The following is a 24512-nucleotide window of genomic DNA, read 5'->3' as shown; positions in this document are numbered from 1 at the left end:
CTGACATAGATGTTTTTGGCCCTTAGTGAGGGGGACCAAGATGCTTGGACCCTGTAGGATGTCATTGTGGCCCCCCACCCTGAGTCTGATGCATCTGTATGCATGACCTGAGTTGGGATCGAGGAATGGAGAGGCAGCCCTGGATTGAGTTGGACCTTATGAATCCACCAGCTGATTTCTTCTTTCAGGCATGGCAGGAGTTTGATGCTTTGCTCCAGAGACTGTTGGTGTTGTGACCACACATTTTTTACGTACCATTGAAGCTTTCTCATATGCATCCTGGCTAGTGGAAGCATGGGGATGGTGGCTGCCATTAGGCCTAGGGTCCTTAGGAACTGCCTTGCTGTGATTGTTCGAGCAAGCAAGAGCTCCTTGAGGTAAGAGGTAAGGGAGGTTATTTTCTCCTGTGGCAGAAAAGCTTTCATAATGTCTGTTTGTATTCTGCACCCCAAAAAGACCTTGTTCTGCTCTGGGGTCAGGGAAGATTTCTGGATGTTGCGGTTGAAACCCAACTTTTACAGGAGAGACATGGGCATCTTGAAGGAGGGCACTTTTAGGAAAAGGTTTAAGAGAGATAGGTCTAGGATGGGTCTCCATGGTCCATTCTTTTTGGGGACCAGGAATAATCTGGAATAAAATCCTTTTCCTTCTTATCCTGGAGGGACTGGCTCTATGGTGCCCATTTTCTGAAGGTCTGTAAGGATCTGTGGAAGGAGGTGTCTCTGTTTTTTTTTGGGTGGAAAGGGGATTATTCTTAGAGGAGGTTTTTCTGTCCAAGATGGGAAGTATCCCTTTTGCACAATAGCCAGGACCCAATTGTCTGATGTGATGGTTTTCCATAAGGGAAGGCAGTGGGAGAGGCAGGATGAAAGGGATAGGTGGGCAAGGCAGTCAAAGGTTGTCTAGGAGGTGGGTGGGAAACTGGGGTTCTAGAAGCAGGTTGTCTCCTATGACCTCTTCTGTGTCTGGAGGAGGAAGTACCAAAAGGAGCAGGGCTTCTTCTGAAAAAGGTGGCTTTAGCAGGGTAATTCCTATAGAACACAGGAATAGGGTACACTAACAGATGTTTAATGTCCTGCAGCTCTTTACTCTTTTCCTGTAAATGTTTAAAGAGATCAGCTGCCTCTTTGCCAAGAAAAGGTGGTTTGGATCCAGGGGGCATCAGAGATTTTAGACGAAGTCCTCTGGAAAGTTTTGCAGCCTGTACCAGGAGCATCTCCTCAGAACAGAAGTAGATGCAGCAGAGTGAGCAGAGGCTTCAGCTGCATCATAGCTGCATCTGATAGAATGTCTGGAAACTTGAGTAGCCAGAGACAATTTGGATGCAATGTCCATTTTGGTTGGACAGTCAGGAATGGAAGCCAGCAAGGATGAGGCTTGATAGATGAGGTCCAAAGCATATTTGGTCATGTGTGTCTGGTAGTTTATGGCCCTAAAGGCCAAAGTGGAGGAAGTATAGACCTTTTTTTCCTATCTTGTCCATAGATTTACTGTCCTTGTCTGTGGGTAGTGGGGAGGCAGATGTAATGAGTCTGGATTGCCTGTCAGGAGTATTGGCAATAACAGCAAGGTCTGCCAAAGGAGGCTTAATGAGGAATTATTGTTCCTCAGGCACCTTGTAAAAGTGGTCTGGGTGCTTAGCGGCAGGTGGCTGGGAGTCAGGTGTCTTAGATGCAGCATTAAATGCATCCAAGAAGGCAGGTATGACAGTTGGGATGGCTGAAGGAGAGGGAGAATCCATTTGGAGCAGCTCAAAATATCTCTTTTGTGTGTCTGACATAACAGAGGTCTCCCATTTAAAGTACTCCTTCATTTTGATTATAGTTTCACCAAAGGTAATGTTCTCAGGGGGGAATCTCCCATTGTGGACTCTTCATCTGGGGAGTAGTATTCCTTGGGAGAGGCAATCTGGGAAGAGTAAGAAATAGATTCCTCAGAAGAAGATTAGTAGGCCTCTTGTTCCTCCTCCCTGTGTTGGGACATCGGGTGAAGAAGGGGAGAGGGTGAGGCAGGCCTACGGCTGAGCAGAGGAAAAGATGAGGGTGGTGCTGTAGGCCTGAGGGCCGTGAAGGCCTGCATCAGAGAAGAAGTAAACGTCTGCCAGTCAGGCATAGCTTCCGGCGTGGAAGTGGTATGCTTAGTTTTTTTTTTCTTAGTAGGAGAAGACATGGGCGTAGGCCTAGTGTCGGACATAGGGGTAGGATCCAGAGAAACAAGAGGATGGAACTCACTAGGAGGCTCTGCAGTAGCTGGAACCCCCTCGACCTCAACCAGAGTTGGGGTCTGTAAAGGCTCCGAGGACGTGCTTGTCGTTGGCTGGGCAGCGGCTTCTGCAAAGGTTGTCATTACCTTCGACGATTCAATCGAACGACCCTCAGCTCCTAGATCGAATGCTGGCAGGGCATCCGGTAGCGGAGCAGTGGATGAAAAGGGCTTGGGCATCTTGGCCTTCTTTCTAAATGGCTCCGTCTGGGCCTCTGAGGTCAGATCCATCCGAAGTGCTAAATGTTTAAGGTGTTGATTTTCAAGGTAGAGGTCTAAGGCTTGCAGATGGCTGTGAAGCGTCTTAGGTACAAAAGACTGGCAGATAGAACAAGAGGTATGGTCATGCTCTCGGCCTAAACAGAGGAGGCAGCGATCATGGGAATTTTTATGGGGTATCTGACACCCGCATTGGCATTTTCCCTCTTTTGCTGACATCAGCTATAATAACTACAACAACCAAGCCAAGGCAAATTAAATTTAGAAGAAACCCCAACGGGTACTTATCTTTCAGACGTTAGCGTTGAAGAAGCAAAGCTGACGATGCATCAGTCATCTGCGGCTGAAAAGTTTTGAAGTTCTGTGCGTGCAGATGTCACATTTAAGGGCAACGGGTTTATGACCCTACATGTGACATCCCACGCAGCTGCAACAGCCAAGCTGAAGCTTTTGTATAGTAGCCGACATACAATTCACCTGAGGCAGAAATCCCCACACCAGAATACTGCAACATAAGAATAGAAGGACATCAGTTGTTTCAGTAACTGCATAACCTCAGCCGCCTCCTCCTCTAGTTATTTAAACACCTGTTCTGCAACTCCTCTTAAAGAGGACTATTGAGGAGTTATTCTAGGGTGCAGGGGGTGGGGGTGGGGGGCTAGTCTTCTGTCTGGCATATCTCCGTAAAGCTGATCCCAAAGCTACTGCCCTACAGGATGCATCAACAACGTCATGGCCACATCTGCAGTGGTTTTCTATCTGGGAAGATACAGTGCAAGATTTATGCAGTCTATCAGGACCTTGTACTTCCTCAGTCTTGTCCTTTAAATTAGGCAGCAGTGCCCACTGCTATTTTAATATGTGCGTTTGGAAATTTAGAGCCCTGAGGGCCAGAGCTACAGAGGTGTAGATCTCCTTCCTAAAGCAGTCCAGTATTTTACTTTCCCTGTCACTGAGAAGGGGTTAACAGACCATATGTCATCCATGGATACCTCGGCTGAATCAACAGCAGCATTTTAAAAAAGGATATTTGAAAGAATCCATAAGCCTGCAAGAAGTCTGGTTTCCTGGGAGCAGGAGGTTGGTACCAGTTTCCAAAGATGCACTAATTAATGCATCTGTCAAGGCTTCCATCTCTAGATGTACTACTAAGTGTTCTGGGTCAGGTATGCCCATGAAATCCCTGTACCTCTTCAGGACATTTAAGAACCAAGTGTTCCATCTGAAATAATTCTTCATTCTACTGAGGGCACCGCTCAATGAGAAATCCACTGGAGAGAAGGCAGTGGATAAGGTGTTCCCAGTGTCTGACTCATAACTAGAAGGGGGATGACATTTGTTCATTATGAGCCAGTTCATCTACCTCTGAGTCAGATGACTCAAATCCTATATAGACTAGGGCCTTCTGACACTGACCCCTGTTCTGAAGATTGCTACAGATTCCTAGGAAGGTTTACAAAATCTTGAGACAGTTGAAGTCGTGACAGGACACTTTAGACCATGATCTGGGAGCAGCTGCCTTCAAGGACCCTGTACATAGGTAGAGGTTAACAACCTCAGTTGTAGAAATGAAGATGCCTTTGTACACCACGCTGAGGAGATTACCACCCTCACACTCAGAAATCAAGATGAGGGAGTTGGAACTAGACACCCCATCCAGATTAATCAACAACTGCAGGAATCTGGCTTTGGAGGATGTACTGTCAGAGTAAGTATCAACCTTCGGATGGGAAAAGTCCGAGGCCTTGGCCCAATCTATAGATATCAGGGTTGGGGTTGTGCAAGCAGTTCAGTGTAACAGACGCCCTTGAGAATAAGGATAATGTCAGTTTCCAAAATAATATCCTCCTCTTCCCACACATCCTTTTTGCCTGGGTACTTCTCTCTCTTTTATTGTGGGGCATCCATGGCAGACTCAGCCAGTGTCAAAGTGGCCTAGTTCAAGGCATGCATCTTTCTTTGGTTCACGCAATCTTGGATAGTCTTTGCTCTCCACTTAAAGGTCTAAAGTGTGCACAGTGGGAGCAATTAAGAACATTACGTTTAGGCTCCATAGAGAAGTCTTTGTGTGGTATTTGATTCCTATACAAATACACCAAGAAACTAACTTCTGGCATCTATACATGACGCCTGAGGTATAATAAGTATAAGCAGTAATACCACAGAGATAAGTATGTTTCCCCAGCTGGGCACTTACTTGAAAACTGGAAGCCAGGCAAAACTCACAGATTAAAGAATGCTAGCACAATGTGCATTACCTGTACTCATGCTGTGGCAAGACTGAACTAAAGATGGTGCAGACAGATGTGTTGGCATCAAGGAGGGAAGGCATCCTCTGGAACAGGAAGGGGAAGGATACAAAGCTCTGTAAGGAAAACAAATGGGCCTTCTGCAGTAGTCCCACTACTGCAATAGTAGACAGTTTGATAAACATACATCAATATGGTATTATCTAACACTTATACAACAGAATTAAAAAAAAAATAGATAAACAGGTTAAACGATTACATTTCCTGAAATGCCTGTTACTAACCCAGTGCACTTCTGTGACAGGGAACACTATTTGTAAGAAAACTACAGAGATGTAGGCAGCCAGTAACAGCAGAGGAGAGTAGACGATGGTATTGTTTGAGCCGAGGCTGGTGTGAAGACCCACAATCATTAGCTTCTGGGAATCGTACAATTGTGTCTTCTTGTGCCCTTTCAGACCTTCCCAGTCTTCTTTCACCATGAGTAGAAAAAAGATACAAGAACAGCAGCTGAAAAAAGTGTCCTGACAACCTGCAAAGGTTCAGATGAGCCAATACATGAGCATAAGCTAATGGATGGGTTAACAGATTAAGTCATGTGCACAAGGAAAAAAAGGAATCTCTAAGGACTAGTAGCCAGTTGCACCATAAAGCTTCAAGCCTGTATCAAAACAAGACATCCTGAAGGGAGAAGCATAGGTGGATGTTGACATATTCACCTATTCCTCTCCTTCATGGACGTCTTGCTGCTTTGAATACAGACTTGGAGCTAGATGCGTACGACTAATTACCAGTATCGGGGACTTTTCATCTAAAGACTTTTTTGCTTTCACTGAACACGTAACTTAGATATGTAGGCCTATTTACTAACTTCACCTCATCCAGAGTAGCACAGGGGATCTACTTTTGCTAGCTATGGAATGGTATGGATTCACCAAGGGAGATTATGCACTTTGGATCTTGTGACATTCTTTGATGCAACACTAGAGAAAGGACTGACACTACATGCACCCAAGGCATCCAACACTATTTCACATAAGAGAATAGCAGACATGATGAAAGTATTACGTGATAATTTGTATGAACCTTAAAATAAGTAAATACACCTGAAGAACAGGACAAAAGTCGAGGTGGGATTACCTGCTTTGTCAGATAAAAAGATGTAAAATAACTAATAGTCAAATATGTTGATTACAAACAGAGTAACATAATTACTTTAACAAGAGATGCTAAAGTTTCCAAGGATGTCTACAAAACCTGCATACCTTGGTCAGTAAGTAACAATAACCTCACCTTTAAAGTCAGTAACTGACCATCTTGAGAGTTGGCAAAAAAGACAAGTATGATTACAAATTAAATGGTCAAATCATAAAAAATGACATCATTAAAGACCTAGGAATAATGGTAGATCACAGAAACACTAACTAATGTGTGTCTTCAGTGTGTCAAAAAAGAAAACAACACATTCCAGCGGATTCAAACAGGCATGCCTAGTCACCCAAGGGCAAATGATTTTTTTTTGTGACTGATGACTATCAAGCCACTGTCGTGGTTGGTATCACCCATTCATTCCACTCTTACGGGGTTGCTGTAGAGCTATTTGTGGGATTTTCTATTAAGTCCTGGACAAGCCAGCAATATTCTGGAGGGATGGGGATGCAGTGAGGCAGTTTGTGGTCTTCTCACCTGCTTTTATGAGAGATACTTTGTCCTACAAGCAGACACCTTCACGTCTCCGGTGTAAACTGAAGATTGTACATGGGGTGCATGTCCCAGGACAAAGGACACTAACACCCCCCCCCCCACAGGGGAGGAGATGAGATGCCACTTTATAATTTTTCTTCTCTCTCCCCATCTGGATCTATCAACATCCAGGTCACTAACGAAGTTTCATGGGTTGCAGTCAACACTTCATTAAACTATATCAAGCAGATTGTTATATGTTGCGCACAGATCCACAGACTGTTACTAGGCTAACAAACTAGGGGGCCTTTCTAAGCCTAGCCCAGTTTTCCCAAAAGAATAATGATGTCCCATATCCAAATAAGACAATGATGGCCAGGCATTTATAAACTACCTCTGTCCATGTGGGACATGGGTGCCAGACCCGGTGTAAATTTCCTGTTGCTGATCCACTGATCTAGGTTGCGCTTAAATTGGATAACAGATGAACTCAGTTTCCAATGGATGGGAAGCCTGTTCCAAAGGAGAGGCAGTCTCTGGGACACACTGCTGTCTCTACAGAATGCTCTGTTTAAGTCACAGACAAAATTCACGAGCTTAGACCTTGTATTGGTGGTACTGTTTGACTTACAAATATGCAGGAGATAAGTGTGGAGTTTGCAGATACCTTGTAAGCCAGGCATAGACTACCCCTAAACAATCTATAGAAGATCGAGAAGAGGGAAAGGGCTTTAAGGCGCTCTGCGTAAGGCAGATTTGTTACGCCCTGTACTCTTTTTGTAAGGAATCTCTGAGGTCGATCTATATGCCTGGTCAGGTATATACAGAAGTGAGCACTGTACTCTATTATTGGTCTGATAAGGGCAGAATACAATGAGATAATAACCTCCTTGGACCTAGATGCCATGCCATTATAAGTTGTGCAACATAAGATTTCCTCATCACTGTGCCCATGTGGTGGATGAAGGTAAGGCTAGAGTCGATGAAAACCTCCAGCTTGTAATCATCTGCAAACTTAAGTCAGCCATAAACCTTCAGCGTTTGCTTCCATTCACAGAAATAGATGCCAAAAAAGGAGAGGGCCACTACAGAGCCTTGGGGGATTCTGCTAGTGACCGGCCACTTGGTGGAGGTGGCCTCGCCTATTTTGACCTCCTGGATCCTATCAGTGAGCCATTTGGCTATGCAGATGGTGATAAAAAGAGTCCATACCTAATTTAGTGAGCTTGTCTGTAATGCCAGAGTAGGATATTGTATCAAAAGGCTTGGCCAGTTCAAGCTAAGTTGTGTGCACAGTCTTGCCCTCATCCAATGCTTTGGTGACCCTCTCAAGGAAGTCCATCAGATTCAATAGGCATGACCTTCCTTTAACAAAGCTGAACAGTGATGGGTCCACCATTTACACTCTGCCTATGTCCTCATTTATCATGTCCATGATGATTCTTTCCATGGCTTTACAAATGAAACTGCTCTCACTTATGGGCCTATACTTAGCAATATCAGTGGTTGTACCTCCTCTGTGTAGAGGGAATGACAGTAACCATCTTCCACTCCTTGGGCACAAAAGCTGACTGTAGGCTCCAGTTGAAAAATAATTCAAGTGGAGCACAGAAGTCATGTTTCATGCTATTTAGTAAACATCCTAGGATATTATATCAGGGCCACTGACGCAGAGATTTTGTCTTTGGAAAGTGCACTCAAGACTTGTCCCTAGTAATGGTTGGATGGATTGTGGCATGTGGTATTTCCTTTGGATGGGGGGGGACAAAATTTAAGCTGAACCTGTTAGCCAAAAGGTTGGCAATAGCCTCTGGTTCAGTGTGGGTGATGCCCTTTACAGTAAGTTCTGCACATTATTGCTATTTCCCTTGAGGCTATGGATATAGCTGCAGAAAGCTTTGTCGTTGTCCCTTCCCTGAGAAGCTATTTTCTTCGTCACATTTACCCTTTAAAGTCACCAAACTGTAACCTATAAATCCAAACGGTGACCAAGAAAAGTGAAACAATAAAGCTCTGGATGGCACTTAAACTGCTATAGTTTTAATTTTAAACATTTAGGGCAAGAGATCCGTTGTATGAGCATTTTGTATTTATATGAATTTTTACATCACATTTAATTGACTAATTTGTATTTTGATTGGTTAATTAGGGCAGATTACACATTATATAATGGATTTTGTATTTCATCAGCACATATCTGAGGAAGTGATAAAAACGAAAACGTATTGTGTGACGTTAATGCAGTCTGTGTTCGTGTTTTATTAAACATCGGCTTGTTTTTTAAGTGTCGTCCAGAGCTTTATTGTTTTGCTTTTCTTGGTCATCGTTTGGATTTACAAGTTACGGTTTGGTGACCTTGTGATTTTTGGTTTTATTTGTTTAGAAGTTTTTCTTATCATGGAAGGTGAAACGAGCATGGACAGAGAGGGAAGGATTAATAAGGATGAGACTGGCCAGACCAGGAAACTGACTGGCCAACTATCTCAACTGATAGACTTATTAACTCCGTTGAGCCAATCTATGGTGGAGTGTGTTAGTATGGCTCTTGAAGGGAGGAACCAGGAAATAAATGGCTGTCAAAAACGGCGTGAAGACGTACGTAATGGAGAGGCTTCTTCCACAGGCAACAACAGCTTGAATGGCACAGACTTCGGAAATACACAGAGGATGTTAATAACATCGGAAGAGACAAACAACCATGGTATTGGAGGCAAACCCTCCACTGTATTACGGCCAGGGATTTCACCATCAAATGTGGGACAGAGTGATACTTCTATGGACTTTCGCAACTGACTTCAGGTTAGTTTTATGGCAGACTTTAAAAATAAAATGGTTAGACCTGGGCCAGTTTTGGAGACTTACAGAGAAAAACTGTTTAGGTTTGAGAAACTGTTACACAAATTCAAATCTTTGGATATCGAAAATGCATATTTAGCAGAATGTATTTCTGAAAGCATAGTCCCTAAGGGACTAACAATTTTTAAATTTCCTAACAATGTTGTACCAGGAAGTAATTTGAATAGAGAGCTTATAGAGATATATAACAAATGTGGGCTGGATGTGCTTAAATGCATGATAGCAGAAAATAATAGGGTAAAGAGTGAATTATTAAAAGAAGTCGAAGCTTTGAATGAATGTATAAAAAGTGATCTCATTTACACTATTCCAGAGGAAAAAAGGAAATATAATAATATCGGAAGTGAGATAGATGGACTGTATAATGAACTTATTAAATGGAAGATGAAGAAGCTTGAGAGAGATATCAATGATTACAAAAATGATACTGCTTATCCCAAACCCCAAGATAGGTGGGAGATTTTGGGAATCAAGGAACATGGAAGTAGAAATGGAGACTAATTTGAATGAGAATGGGAGAGTAGGAGAACGACTGGTGGATATGGATGATTTTGGAGGTGATCAACCTGTAAGAAGATCTGAAAGATTAAAAAACAGGGATGGTTACCAAAAACAACAAAATCCAAATTTTCAAGGAGAAACAAGAAGGGGGGGATGAGGGATTAGCAGTACTAACTACCCCGACTTAGAAGTAGTAGACTTTGTTCAAGACAATACCAATCCTTTTAAATTTATTAAAAACGATTTTAGTATTTATAATTTTAGTCATGTGATTTTAAGAAACGAGCATTTCAGTTTGTTAAGCAAAGGAATCAAGTTTATTCCTTGGAACAAAGGAAACCTGGCGAGAACTTTAATGGACATCAAAGAATTCACAAGGAAAATTAATTTTCAAACTATTTTTAGTCAAAATACTAATTATGAACTGACTAGTTTGGTTAGGAAAAGTTTATTTAACCCTCCCCTCCACTCTCAAATAAAAAACTTGGAAAACTTAAAAGAAGGGAGATTAGGAACTGTTTTAAAAAGGTTAAACACAAGAGTAACCTTGATCAGTTGGTAAGTAAGACCTTAAATGAACTCAGGGGTGATAAAAATTTAAGAATTATGAAGCCGAACAAGGGAGGGGGGATAGTTTTGATGGACAGTATGAATTACGAGAGTAAGATGAATGAAATTTTAAGGGATGCTGACAAATATTCTAGTGTGTCTATACATGAAATTAACATAGCTTATAGAGGTATAGACATGGTTCTAGAAGATTTATTGGTAGAAGGCTTAACAGATTGTAAAACACTTAGGTTTTTAAAGGTGGAAAAGCCTAGAATACCTACTATGTTCAGGATTCCGAAAATACATAAAGATGAGTTAACCCCACTTGCCAAGTTTGTTGATTTAAAATTAAAAGCATTCTGGGTCAAGAGAAATAATATATTAAAGGACTCATGGGACTTTTTAAGAGGTTTAAAGCAAGATTTATGGAATGAGGACCTGAAGTGTTTGACTACAGATGTAGTTGTTTTCTAGTACACCCCACGAACAAGGTTTAAGGTTATTAGAAGAGAGAGTTTTTGAAGACAACATTTTAAGTCACAATGAATGTATTGTTATTATGCAGTTAATTGATTTGGTATTAAAATATAATTTTATTTATTTTTAAGGGGGAATACTTTCATCAGATAAAGGGAGTAGCGATGGGGGCCGCTTGTGCCCCTACATATGCCAACCTGGTATTGGCTAAGTGGGAAGAGAAAATTGTCCTACAATCTGAATATAGTAAATGTTGGATCCAATACAAGAGATTTTTGGATGATATTTGTATTCTCTGTGTTGCACCTGCTGATCAAGTTTTACTATTTATTAAGTTTTTAAATGAAAATACTGATTTTTTTAGAATTTACTTTTAAGTTGAGTGAGGACATTCTACAATTCTTGGACATTTAAATTTATAAAAAAGATAATACATTTCATTCAAAAGTTTTTAGGAAAAAGACATATTCTAATTCTTATTTACACTATAAAAGTGCCCACCCTATGTATTACAAGAGAAATATAGTCAAGGCCAGTACATTAGGTCATGTAGAATGACTTCTGATGATGATGATGACTTCATTAATGAAATGAACGTTCTTAAGAATATGTTTAAAAGTTGGAGCTACCCTGACTGGTTGTTAGAAAAGACTGAGAATGAAGTGTTGGAAGGTAGGAGGGGCAAATTTAAGAATTATCTGAGAACATGGTAAATGTAAGAAAAGCAGATGAAAATTTTGGTAAAGCCTTGGTCCTAGAATACAATGCTAGTTCGAAAATAGTGAGGGATGTTGTGGAAAGTGAATGGAACAGATTTATAGCCTTCACTGATTTGGACAATGTTTCCAAAGATAAGATGAAGGTAGTTTATAAGAATTCAAGCAACCTTAAAAAGTTGTTGGAAAGAAATCAAAATATGTGGCATTCCAATGGCAAAACTAAAAAAAGAACACTTAAATGTGGTCATTGTTCGCAGTGTACATATGTTATTAATAAAGAAGAAGTTTTTTTTAGAAAGTAGAAATATAAGGTTAGAAGGAAGGGATTACAACAATTGTGATTCTAAAGGCCTGGTATACCTGGCATTGTGTCAGGTATGTCAGGCTTTTTATGTTGGAAAAACAGAAAGAAAATTGAAAAGGAGAATTTATGAGCATATGTACGATATTCAGGTTAAAAAAGAAACAAATGCACTTTATAAGCAGAGAAAGGGATGTTCTACTGCACAATTTGTATTTTTTGTTATTGAGAGAGTGAACATTGACGTAAGGGGTGGCCTTTGGGAGGAGAAAATTGAATATAGAGAGCTATACTGGCAATTAACTCTGGAGGAGAATAAAGTTCCAGGTCTCAATGAAAATATTTCTATAGCCCCCCCACCCCTTTTGAAATTGAGATCAGCAAAACTTTAGTAAAGGCCACATAATGTTTTTAAACATATTTAATGATGGTCAAATATTGCAATTATTTAATATTAGAATTTTCTATATAATATAATAACATTTGATTTTAAAACACACATTCATTTTTAGGTATGTCTGAAGATAAGGTGAAGTTTCTTATGAATTTTTTTGACCACCAGATGGTGCTAGATGAACTTGTAAGAATGGGAAAGCAGTACATTAATATGTCTCTGTTTTATTGTTCTTATTTTTGCTTTTTACCAACAGTATTTTTATTCAAACAAATTGCTATAGTTTTAATTTTAAACATTTAGGGCAACAGATCCATTGTATGAACATTTTGTATTTAAATTAATTTTTACATCACATTTATTTGACTAATTTGTATTTTGATTGGTTAATTAGGGCAGAGTACACATTATACAATGGATTTTGTATTTCATCAGCCCATATCTAAGGAAGTGATAGAAATGAAAACGTATTGTGTGATGCTAATGCAGTCTGTGTTCGCGTTTTATTAAACATTGGCTTGTTTAAGTGCCGTCCAGAGCTTTATTGTTTCGCTTTTCTTAGTCATCGTTTGGATTTACCCTTTAAAGTATTAATTAACCCTCTTAGTTGCCTGTTTAGATTGGTAAGGTTTTTTTTTTTTTAGTTTGTTGGGTGTTGGTCCTGCTACACTTGATAAAGACTTTTTTTTCCTTTTGTTGTACAACTGACCCATATTATTCCCCCAGGGTGGCTTGGCTTCTCAGTTGGTCTTATTCCTAATACAACTGGGCATAGCTCTCTCAATATGGCTGTATAGGGATTTTGTAAATAGCTCAGCACGTGTATTTACTGTGTTTGGGCTGCTTGAAATTTAGTCAAGATGTCGTTTAGTAAACATGGGTTAGCTTTGGAATAGTTCATATATGTTTTTGGTTTCACTGGGTCCCCAGATTTAATTTTTATTTTAAGCAATACTGTCATATGGTCAGATCTGATGATTGAGGGCATTACATTGGGTGAGGAACAGTGTTCCCCAATGGTTGTGAGTACAAGGTCAAGGATGTTTGTATCCCGGGTAGAAGAATGGACTAACTGTTCCAGGATACTAGTATTAATGAAGTTTAGGAATCTCTGGGTTTATGCATTAGATGTGATATAGGATTCCTAAGCCATAAAGGAGTAGTTGAGAACCCCATGAATATCATATTAGGTTGAACTGTGAGGGACTCCAGTATATTGAAACGGGTAGTGTGGGTTTCCTGAGACATGAAGGAAGACCTATAGGTTATAAGGATATGATACAAGACCCTATTTATGGTGATTTGCACATGTATGAGTTCCAGTAGGTCATGCACTTTAATTAGTCTGGATGTGAGGTTGCTTTTAATAGACAGAGTCCTCCACCATTAGCTCCCTCCTGTGTAGTAGCTGGTCTAAAGTTGTGAAAGGCATTATAACCTTGCACTGCCAGGGTGATCCCCATGACTTTAAATCATGTCTCTGCTGCTACAGAGATGTCTACACTCTCCCAGAAGAGGAAGGCATGCAGGGAGTGGAGTTTCTTTTTAAGACATCCAGCATTGAGAAGTACCACCCTTCATATATTCCTTCACAGGTTCAGTTAAGTCAGGAGGTTTATCAGTTTGGCATTGCTAAAAAAGGCACTATGCGGATGGTAAAGGTCTTTGTCAATATCTGAAAGCCTAGAGGGGGACAAGTGCAGACTATCCCTGGCAAAGCAGCGTGGCCTGTCAACCACATCCTTCCCAGGCCATTAAATATTATACCCACTTGGACTGACACCAGAAGCTACGCCAACTGTTATGTTAAAATCAATTACTTTCTGTGGTAACATGGCATCATCCTTGGAGAAGGAAAAATGCTGCCGAGTGCTAGGCTCATACCTGCCTGAGACACACAATCAGCAAGCATGATCATGTCTCGCTTCATATAGTCAAGTGAGGTACATCTCAGGTCATTAACACCCACATGGTCTATGACAGAATCAGACTTGTACCTGTGGTTCAATGACCTGAGTGCTTGTGTGACTAGACGGATCCTAGCCCCAGAAAACCAGCTAATTGTGACTCTCTCCTTACTCGGTATGGAGAGGGGGACACTGGTGTGCATCACTACAGAATCACCAATGACCAAGAATATTTTGTGTGCTGATCTGCCGCAAGGGCTTAGAAGTATAGGCATTCGACACAGTGTCACTAGGGGTAGCTGCAGGTGGTGTTTTAATGGAATGTTTATGTGACGGCTGAGGACCCTTTTTTTGAATGCACTGCGCAGGAGGTCTTAGTGTTTTAAGAAGGTTACCTGCAAGTGCCTCAGCGTAAGTAGCTTTATGTGCAGGGTCTTTACCCTGTGCAATAGGCATAATGCCTGTGTCACGGATAACCACTATAGGATTGCTTTTGGTTGTGTAAGTTTTGCCTCCAAAATTAATGTATATTTACACCTCTCTCATACTTTATCTGTTTTATTAAGAATAAGTGGGTTGTCAGTGTACATGAAGCAATTTCTGCAATGGCTTAGAATACCCATTTCAACCGGACTGGTCACAGAGAGAGTCAGGAAGTGCATATCCATGGCTACTCATCTACTAGGTAGGAGTGAGGGAAATTTAAACATTCAATAGGCCAGTAAAACAATGAATTAAAGAGCAACATGCACACAAACCAAGAACCAACAGTATTTTAAGGGAAACGTCATTACATACATACATGTCATATATATACATATATATATATATATATATATATATATATATATATACATATATACACACACACACACACACACATATATATATATACATATACATATATTTAAATTTTACATATTATACAACATTAACTGTAAAAGAGCAAAACACGGAGGATGTGCAATACGTATATTCATTTAGATGCAACAGTATTACTTTAAGTTAAGAGCTTTGATGGGTGGAGTTTTTAATTAGTCCCTATTTAGATTTTAGTATAAAACTGGATTTTGTGCTATAGGCACTACACTCTGATGAAGTCCCATTCAGTACAGCTTGGGATGAAGGCGCTTAGTGTGTTTTAAAAGTGTACTTGATTTTCTTATTTATTAAAGGTCGTGGAATTTTACCTCCCTATGTGGATTTTCTGCAAACATTTTTTCACTACATCTTTGGATACTTGTCTACTGCCTGCCTAGTGGGGACTGTGCCAATAACACAAGGAACTTGATTAGCAACACTCAGCTATGTGCAATCTAGATGCTCTAATAGTTAAAAAAAAAAAAAAAAAAAAAAAAAAAGACAGTAAGAGTATTTTAAGGGAAACTTACACTGCGAGAGATCAGCATCTACACAGATTACAACGGGGAATTATGCTGCAAGATACTGCCGACTGCACAGATCACCGTTAGGCATCATGCTGCGGAGAACAGTAATTCTAACTAAATATTGTAAAAAGGTAAAAAAAGAGCAGATACTCACCATAGAAACACTTAATTCATGTAACTGTGACAAAACAATGTGAAAACCAAGTGCCAAAACAGTGGATATGCTAATCTAAATCTTAGCTTTTGCAGACATTAGCAGAAACTAGCAACACTCTTCTTCTCAAGTAGCATGGTCGCCAAATGTCACCAAATGCTTCAGGTACAGAGATTCAAATTTTAAGCAAACTAGCCCTCTAGCCAATCAAATAAAGGCAGAATAAGAATTACACCAGCGATTCCCAGCTCAGAAGGGTGTAGGCTATCCTCTCCTGCCACAACAGCATAGACCACAAACCTTCCTAATGTAAAATTACAGGTTTGGAGCCCAACTGCTTAAACCAGAACAAAGACACTTGTAAAAATAAAATACACAATAAGCCTTCAACCAGAAATTCCCAACTAAGAAGGGTTTAAGCTACCTCTCCTGCCACAGGAGTGTAAACCATAATCTTTCCCAACATAAGCTAACAAGTTTGGAGCTCAAGTGCTTAAAGCAGAATCAAGAGGTTTAGAGTAACAGTTACAATGTAATTAGGCTACTAACATGTAGTAATAAATGCAGCAGATTAAATGCAACTGAACACTTAGAACATGAATCAAAAAGCTAAATAAAGTAGGGATAAGCACAAATACAGTAAAAGCAGCTGAATAATGTGCAACTTTTATTTATTTTTAGTAAGTGGGAAGGTAGAAAACAGAAGATAATTCAAGTTTAAGGACAAAAGTGTGTGTGTGTGGGGGGGCTTCCCAGTTGATCTCTCAATTCTCAGTAGAATAAGTTGATGAGATGACATTGGGAGGAGTGTCCAAAGTCAAATTTATAGTGGGGACAGGCAACTCAAAAGCCACCAAGTTTAAAAGCACAAAATGAGAAGTGAGGGTGTGTGGGGAAAAATCAAATGCACACAGAGAAAAGCAAGTCAACCAGCACTACAGCTAAAGATGCCACTAATTACTTGTAGTTAACAGAGGAATCCTATTTCTCAGCACCTCCTACTGATTACCTGGACTTTATTCACTGTCTGCAAAAGCATTGTTTTCTAAGTGACTCTAGCGAAGACCTCTTAAAACCGCAAATTTAGCAAAAAACTTAAACAAAAAAAAGCAATGAAAGAACAAAGATAAAAAATGGAATTAACCAAACGATAAATAAATACTAATCCAACCTATTATTTTTTTCTGATCCAACCTATTATTGAATACAACACTTTTTTCCATCATCTGAAAAAGCTATCTCAAACAATTTGAAAACGTAAGATTTAATACTAAAAATTATGCAGCTGGCAAACTTGAACTATTCAGAAAGACTAAAGTAACTGTTGTATTCTGTTTCTTACAGGCTTCTCAGAAGTGACCTTCCGCCCAGTCTAAAATGTGAAGCCTGATCTTGTTCTGTCTGAAAACCATACCTGGAATGTGGCACTGGCAGGGGTGCTAACATCATATCGATACATGACGCAAAACCATCCAAACTTACGGAATAAGCTTTCTTTACAACCAGATGTCATAAAACAGATGCGCGTGCGCGCACACACACACACACACACACACACACACACACAGTGGTTTAAGCACATGGGTGTCAGGAAGCACAGCTCACAAAAATGTGGGTGATAGAAGCAACTCCTGGACCACCAAGGATCATCTCCATAAGTGGCTTCATAATAACAGCTTCACACAGCAGAAGCCCTATCAACTCCTCTTTTTTAACGAAAAAAATGAATGTTTTTAGTGCATAGGAAGTTCAAGAAAATTCAATGAATTCAAGATGGAGACCATTTCTGATATACACAAACAATACTGAATAAGAAAAAAAAAAATGATCCAAACACTGTTAGATTGAACATGTTAAGCTGTTAAAACCATACAATTAAAAAAGCTGAGGTGAAAGTAACACTTCTTCTTTAGACCTTTAATCTTCAGACCAAGAGCACTGAACATGGACATTTCAACTAAAATTTCATATCACTAAATAACAGAAATCTTGTGCATCTTTTAAAGTGCATTAAACTCTCACCATTATGTACTCTTCTCTTTTTCACGTGCAAAGGTGCACTTTTTGGTGACTTATGATCCCACCCTACTAAATCAAATAATCAAGTTAAGCAATCATTTGTGCCACCTTACCTGCACAGATGTTTCTAATGTAAACACGTGCTCTCCATGGGCATTGTAGAACTTGATAAGAGCATTCCTAACCATTGCATCATATCCTGGCTCAAGTAAATGAATCTGCCTTTCCATTCCTGCAACTGCCAGAAGATCTCCTTGGGTGCACCACTGGGCTACAACGTCTGAAATGAAAACACACATTTTAAAAATTAGAAGGAATGCAAACAGCCAAGCAGCAATGTGAAACAAACAGTTGTCATTCACCATGGACTACAGTGGACAGAAAAGTTCCAAAGCATCATTCTTGGCATTTTGATTTCTGCATTTGATTCTTCACTGGGTAACACCACAGGATACAAGTGCCTTTTAAAGGTTCATAGGCAAGTCTAGGCTAGCTACCCTCATAGGCCATTTTGGGCCTAGCCAAAAACAAGTGAAACCAAGGGACACTTTCTGTTTAAGTGATTTTATTTTATTTACTTAATTATCTGGTAGGCAGCCTGCTCCAAAGACACTTTCAGCTACCACCCAGGCCAGTAGACAAAGTGATGCAACACAATGTGGTACTGAAAACAGAACAAAAATAAAAAAAAGTAAGTATAAGCAAATGATAACACTTTCTTAAACAATTGTCTAATCATATACAGGTAAAACACTGAAACGTTTTTAGAGAGAGTTTCACATTAGGAAAAGCATAGGGGACAGTAATCTGTATCATGAAGGATTCTGTGACTGAAACACAAAGATGTAAGCTATGTTGGGGGTTGGCATAATGGTTAAGATGTTAACCTCACAGGCAGAAACCACAGGATTTGACTATCTCCTTTGGTCACTGTCTGGTTCCTGGCTAGGTATAGAACAGTCTGCAGATTGCTGCCTAATGTTTTACCTATGAATCTATAAAAAAAGTTTGTACCCATTCAGGAATACAATGTCATAATGTAAACCACTGCTGTGAAAGACATTTTATGGATGGATCCACAGTTTCCTCTCTTTGTCTATGTTCTTAGTAGTACTGGCACTCAAATGTGTTGATGAGATGGTCCATTCATTTCTTTCTAATGATTGCAAAGACTGTTTCACTAGTGATGTCTGGTGGTAGCAAATTCCAATTGGGTGGGACTACTTTACTAAAGCCTTTCTTCGCAAAAGAAAAAAAAATAAGTCTGGGCCCTTCCAAGGACAGGGACCCATCATTTAGTGAATCCAGATTGCAGGCTCAAGTTTGAAGCGACACTCAATAATAATCTAAGTGTATCAATCTAAAGAAAGCCGGTGTACTCACATTTGACGGATAGTGATACAAATATACAAATGTTCCTGACTGCTGTTTGGACAGCAGTGGTGTTTTGGCTAAATGTAGGGGTGGTCACTGTAAGGATGTCCTAACATTTTATAGTAGTAAAATGATTACCCTTCTAAAGTTAAAGGTGAGAAAGTTAGAGATTCTGCAGTAGGCTTCTAAATTCTTCAGTATCTTCTTTAATAAGACCGCAACGTAGCTATAAAAAATATCTTGGTTTGTGGCTTAACCTCACCCTTTCTGTTTTTTTTTTTTTTTAACAAGTCTGCTACAATGGAGTGTAGGAGGGGTGCTTGCAGTAGTAAGGACTGTGCAATTCATAAACAGTGAAAAGTTCCAAACAAAATACTGACTGATGTGCCTGTATTGATTGCTAGTTTTATTGGACTGAACCTAGTAATTTTGCATGGCAGTTTGAGCAGTTGTACACTACTTTCCTGACGTAAGAAAAAGTCATCAGTGTAGCCTTTCAGGGCAGTTTCAAAGGAGCACATGTCATATAGAACATGTTTTGAAGAAAACCCAATTGTCTTATTTGTCACATAGTAGTTTTTGAAACATAATTAACAGGCCCTAACCAAACATTCAGTTTCAACAGCAGTATCGTGTGGCTCAACATTTCACAAGCAATGTTCGTATCAATGAAAACAAAAGTCTCTACTGATCAGACCCCCCCACTCACCAGACTGGAGTAGATGGTATCAGACTATACAACAGTAAGTGTATGACAACCACTGTATAATTCATGCTGAGCCTCTGCAAGTAGGCCCTATTATCAGATATGGTCAGCCACTTGTTAATAATGTGTGACTTGCTTAGAACCACACACACACACACACACACACACACATATATATATATATATATATATATATATATATATATATATGGGTTCATGTCAAAAAACCCGACCATAAAGAGCGACATTCACTATATCAAAACGAAACCATCGACATTGCAAAACATCCACACTACATTTATACACAAGTACAGTGCTAACATGGGTCCTGCAAGGGGGAAGTAAAGGATATGATACGACACTGTACCCATACTACTTCCCCCTTGCAGGACCCATGTTAGCACTGTACTTACGCAATAAATGTAGTGTCGATGTTTTGCAATGCCGTGTTTCGTTAATGTGATCGTTCGTGAATGTGTCGTGGTGGTTTGACATGAACCCAGATATATATATATATATATGTATCTATATAAATATATCTATCTATATATATATATATATATCTATATATATATATCTATCTATATATATATATATATATATATATATATATATATATATATATATATATATATATATATCTATCTATCTATATATCTATATATATATATATATATATATATATATATATATAGGGAGACTGGGGACTCAATCCCAGAACTGCAGGATCAAGTATGTTAGTAAATCTTAGTTCTCTATGCTATACTGCTTCTTCTCCCACTTCATTAATAACTCCTCTTATCGAAGCACAGCATTCCATTTGTAAAGAGAATGAAGACAATAACATGCTGACACACAGCTCTGCAAGTGCTCCATTGAGTTTTCATCTGTTACAGGCTCTTACAAGGACAGACTTCTGCCTTCTGAAGGCAGGCCTCCAGATCAATGAATTAAAAAAATTAAGCTTCCTTATCAGATATTTAAAACAAGATGAGATTTTGGGATGAGGCACTGGGAGTACATGATCTCTACTTTGCTCTTTAGGCATGTTGTCTAACTACTGATAATAACTTTACTATCCCCTGATGGTTCTACCTTGGAATCTCAAAACTACATGTTCAAAACTTACAGGATAAAGCCCAAAGACTCACATTTTGTAAACCTGATCTGGCAAAAAGAAATAGAACAGTGTTTACTTTTGCCAGACCCTGTATTGTGCAGGATCGCGGCACAGCAGGAATCTGGGTACTGATTCTTTCCCCACCATGGTGCGAACTCAGAGTCGGTAGATATAAGTAGCAGGTGGTGCAGGGAGGCTTGCTCCCCTTTGCAAAAACAGGTTTGTGTGCCTCTTTTTTTTTTTTTGAGCTTACAATATTCAAGCATTTGGGATTAATCTCGCAGGTTTTGAACATTTGTATTTTTGAAATTCTGAGGCAGAACTGCCCCGAAATGACAAGGAAACTGGAAATAGATGTTTAGGAATTGGTATGCAACCTGACCATAGTCATAGTATCTTTGGTTTGGGAGGACACACTTGCAGTTGATGTCAAGTTAGCCACCCAACGGATACTGTCAGCAGCTGCAGACATACCATGCATCTGTAAGAGGGTCTGCAAAGGTACCTCCCTGGTTCAGACATCCCCTAGCTTATGGAGGCAGACCTATACTGACATGAGGTCCTTGACCTCTCTTTGTCTTTCTTACAGTAGCCCCACTTCTCAGTAAATTACTTCTTTTTAAAAGGGAGAAATGAAGTAGGCTGACTGCTGTGAATAGCTAGAAATAGCAGCCTGACTACATAGGGACTCCAGCTTTCTCTTGTTCAAGTAGGCCTAAAGAGCTAAATTCCTCCTCCTTAGGGTTTTCATGCTAGAACTAGTACAGACAACAAGAGGGCATATTATGGAGGGATCTCAAACAAAGCACACACACACCAAGAATGACATTCTCTACGGAGAATCTGGTGTTTACACATGTATAAAGGCAGTTTTGGTGGGATGGATATACCACTCACAAAACATCCATTCCTCTACTTGCAAAGAACAACTTCTATAAATCAATGGCAATAACCAGAATAAGTACAAAAAAGGTCTGCAAATGGGGTACTTAACCTTTCCAACACTGCAAGCCTTACAGTAACACACAATGAGCAGTAAAGGGGCACTGCAGCATGAAAGAAATAAAAATGGCCTGACACCATTTTTATACCAACAAATTGCCAATGTCCATGGATAGGTACAGTCAGCCTGGCAGAAGGGGGGGGGGGGGAGATACCGAGCTTTGAAGTCCAGGCAAATGTTAGGCCCCTGCTTGCAGTAGAGATCTCGGTTATGATTACGACGACAACAAGGATCCATAACAACAACAACTGCGGACTCAGAAACATGACATGTCCACACATAAGAATAACGAATACCATAAAACACACAAAAAAAAAGGAGCCACAGAGAGCTGCAAGAAAAGCTTTACTGGCATTCTGGTACCTCGGCTTAATGCCTTGAATGGAATGATTTTCAACATACCATGCAGTCATTTTTAAATGAACATCAATTAACAGTGAGTACTGGTGCAGCTAACAGGAGTGGAGTGAGGTTGGCTTTGTGAAAAGCAGAGTTTTAAGTGAGCACTGGAGAATGGTTACAGAGTGCTAAACAGAATAAGGAATAAAGAGTAGTGATTTTCTTTGCCATCAAAAAGGCTTTTGATGTAGCAGAACTGGGAAATCTGAGAGAAATTCAGTATGGTTTTAAGTCCGGCTTAATGTTCATAAGGTGGGAAAAACTAACTGAAAATGAAGACTATAAAAAAACAGTTTATTATCATAACTCTTAAGGTTCAGGAGGGAAACAAGACAAGGTACCTGCTTTCATCTTAACGTTTGTTTAATATATGGAACTGCTTACTACTAGAGTGACAGCTTTCAGTATGACAAAAGGAAAAAAACAGTCTACGTTTTTTCTTTGCAGATGAATGCATGGTGGAAACTAAGTTTGTGGAAGATGTTCAGAAGGTAATGGAGATATTCAGGGTCTTTGGGGTGAATAAGGGCTCAGATTCTACAAAAAAGAAATCAGTAATGTTTAAAAAATATACAGGAAGTGAACCTAGGGTTGAATTAGGGACACAGATAGGGGAGGGAATATAGGACACTATAAGAAAGGACTACTGAAATCTATACACAAAACTGCAGACATGCTAAGTTAACAGTAGACGGTCGGACCGAAGGGGTAAGGGAAAATGTCACTAATAAAGAAAGTTTCCATCTAAGGTAATATATTTGCCAGGCATCTTTTAGTAGAATATGAATATGGCACTACTGGAAAACTTTTTTTTTTTTTTTTTTACAGGGAAGGAAGGAAGGAAGTCATGGACCCTGTTATGGTGAGTTTCCCACCAAGTGCACTGTATTCTATGTATGACTCACTGCTGCACAGATTTCCTGACCACAGAAAAGATTACATAATCAGAACCTAAATTAAGATGAGGAATGTACATAGGAAGATCCTGTAGAAATACCACATTAGAGGTGGCACTGTAGGACTGCTGTTATGAAACTTGTTCTGCGCCTGGACTGAATATTGAGCTTGCAATACTAGGAAAATGTATGGATGGAAGACCATGTGGCTAAGTCACAAATGTCCAGAGATGACATGTGATTAAAGAAGGCTACTGACATAAAGGTTGCTCTGCTGAAGTATGCCTTAACCTGCCCCTGGCAAAGTTTTATGTGGCTTTTGTGGCAAAATGTGATGCAGTTAGCTAGACATTTGGAAGTTGTTTATTATTTCCTTGGCAGGATATCTACAACTGTTGGCCAATTTGCCTAAATCTTTTCACACTACCACATAACAGCTTGTCTGCCTGTGTAACCTCCAAGAAAGAAAACCATAGATGGACAGTCTTACTAAGAGAGAACTCAAAAATACTTTGGTTTGAAAAAGGGATTACTTCTAAGGCTGACCAAGTCTCTATTAAACATTAAGAGTGGATTATTGCACCCTGATCCCTGGAGTTCTGAATTCCTTGAGCCACATCTGCCATATTCCACAATAAATATTTTAATGAGTCATAAGCTTCTGGATCAAAAGGATATAGGATTGGCTTTTCCAGGGTAAAGTTCAAGTTCTAAGGAGGGAGACTGGAGGAGCAGGACTCCTTTGAAGAACTGCTTCTCTAACAGGTAATTAACAAAGGGTGAAAGCAGCAGTACACAGGCTGAGGATACCTGCCACGTGCACTTTATTTGTAAAGAAGACAAGGGCACACCTGCTGATAAAAAAATCCAACAAATATGACAGAACCAGGATAATACAATTAGGACTGGATTCTATTCCTTTTGTCTGCACCAGACAGAGAATATTCTACATTTGCCAGGTAAGTCTTCCGTGTGTTTGGTTTCCATGACTCTTTCACAATGTTTTTAACACTTTGATTACATTCACATATTATGCAGATTATGCAGATACACCAGTACACATAAAGATATGAAAAGCAAACAAATCATTTAGTATATTTTTCCTTTTCATGTATTATACACATGTGGTTTGTTTCTTAACTATTATTAAATAATTTAACTTTGGGTAGATTCTCATGTCCTCCCTGAAATTTCAGTCCTCCTCAACATTATTCTGCATGTATTGCTCTCACAGATTTGCTTCTTTCCTTTGCTAAAGATCCCCCCAATTACTTTATCTCCTTTGCAATGTTCAATAATTCTGCGACTGTTGGTTTAGCTTTTGATTTCCATT

At 39.6% G+C, this 24512-nt stretch overlaps 1 protein-coding gene across 1 annotated transcript in view; it reads right to left on the bottom strand.

Annotated features, from left to right (window-relative positions):
* Positions 1-24512, bottom strand: part of TULP4 (TUB like protein 4) — a gene marked incomplete in the record, with an annotated part of 1525147 nt that overhangs the window by 695978 nt on the left and 804657 nt on the right. Inside the window, 1 exon segment of the mRNA XM_044061979.1 lies at positions 17795-17961. Within this exon segment, the coding sequence (XP_043917914.1) occupies positions 17795-17961 (167 nt within the window).

The sequence above is a fragment of the Protopterus annectens genome, chromosome 1.part0, assembly GCF_019279795.1.
Source record: "Protopterus annectens isolate FY-2018-M chromosome 1.part0, PAN1.0, whole genome shotgun sequence".
Taxonomy (NCBI): Eukaryota; Metazoa; Chordata; order Ceratodontiformes; family Protopteridae; genus Protopterus; species Protopterus annectens.
The sequence above is the reverse complement of the archived record's forward strand: the minus strand, read 5'-3'. Positions and strand labels throughout refer to the sequence as shown.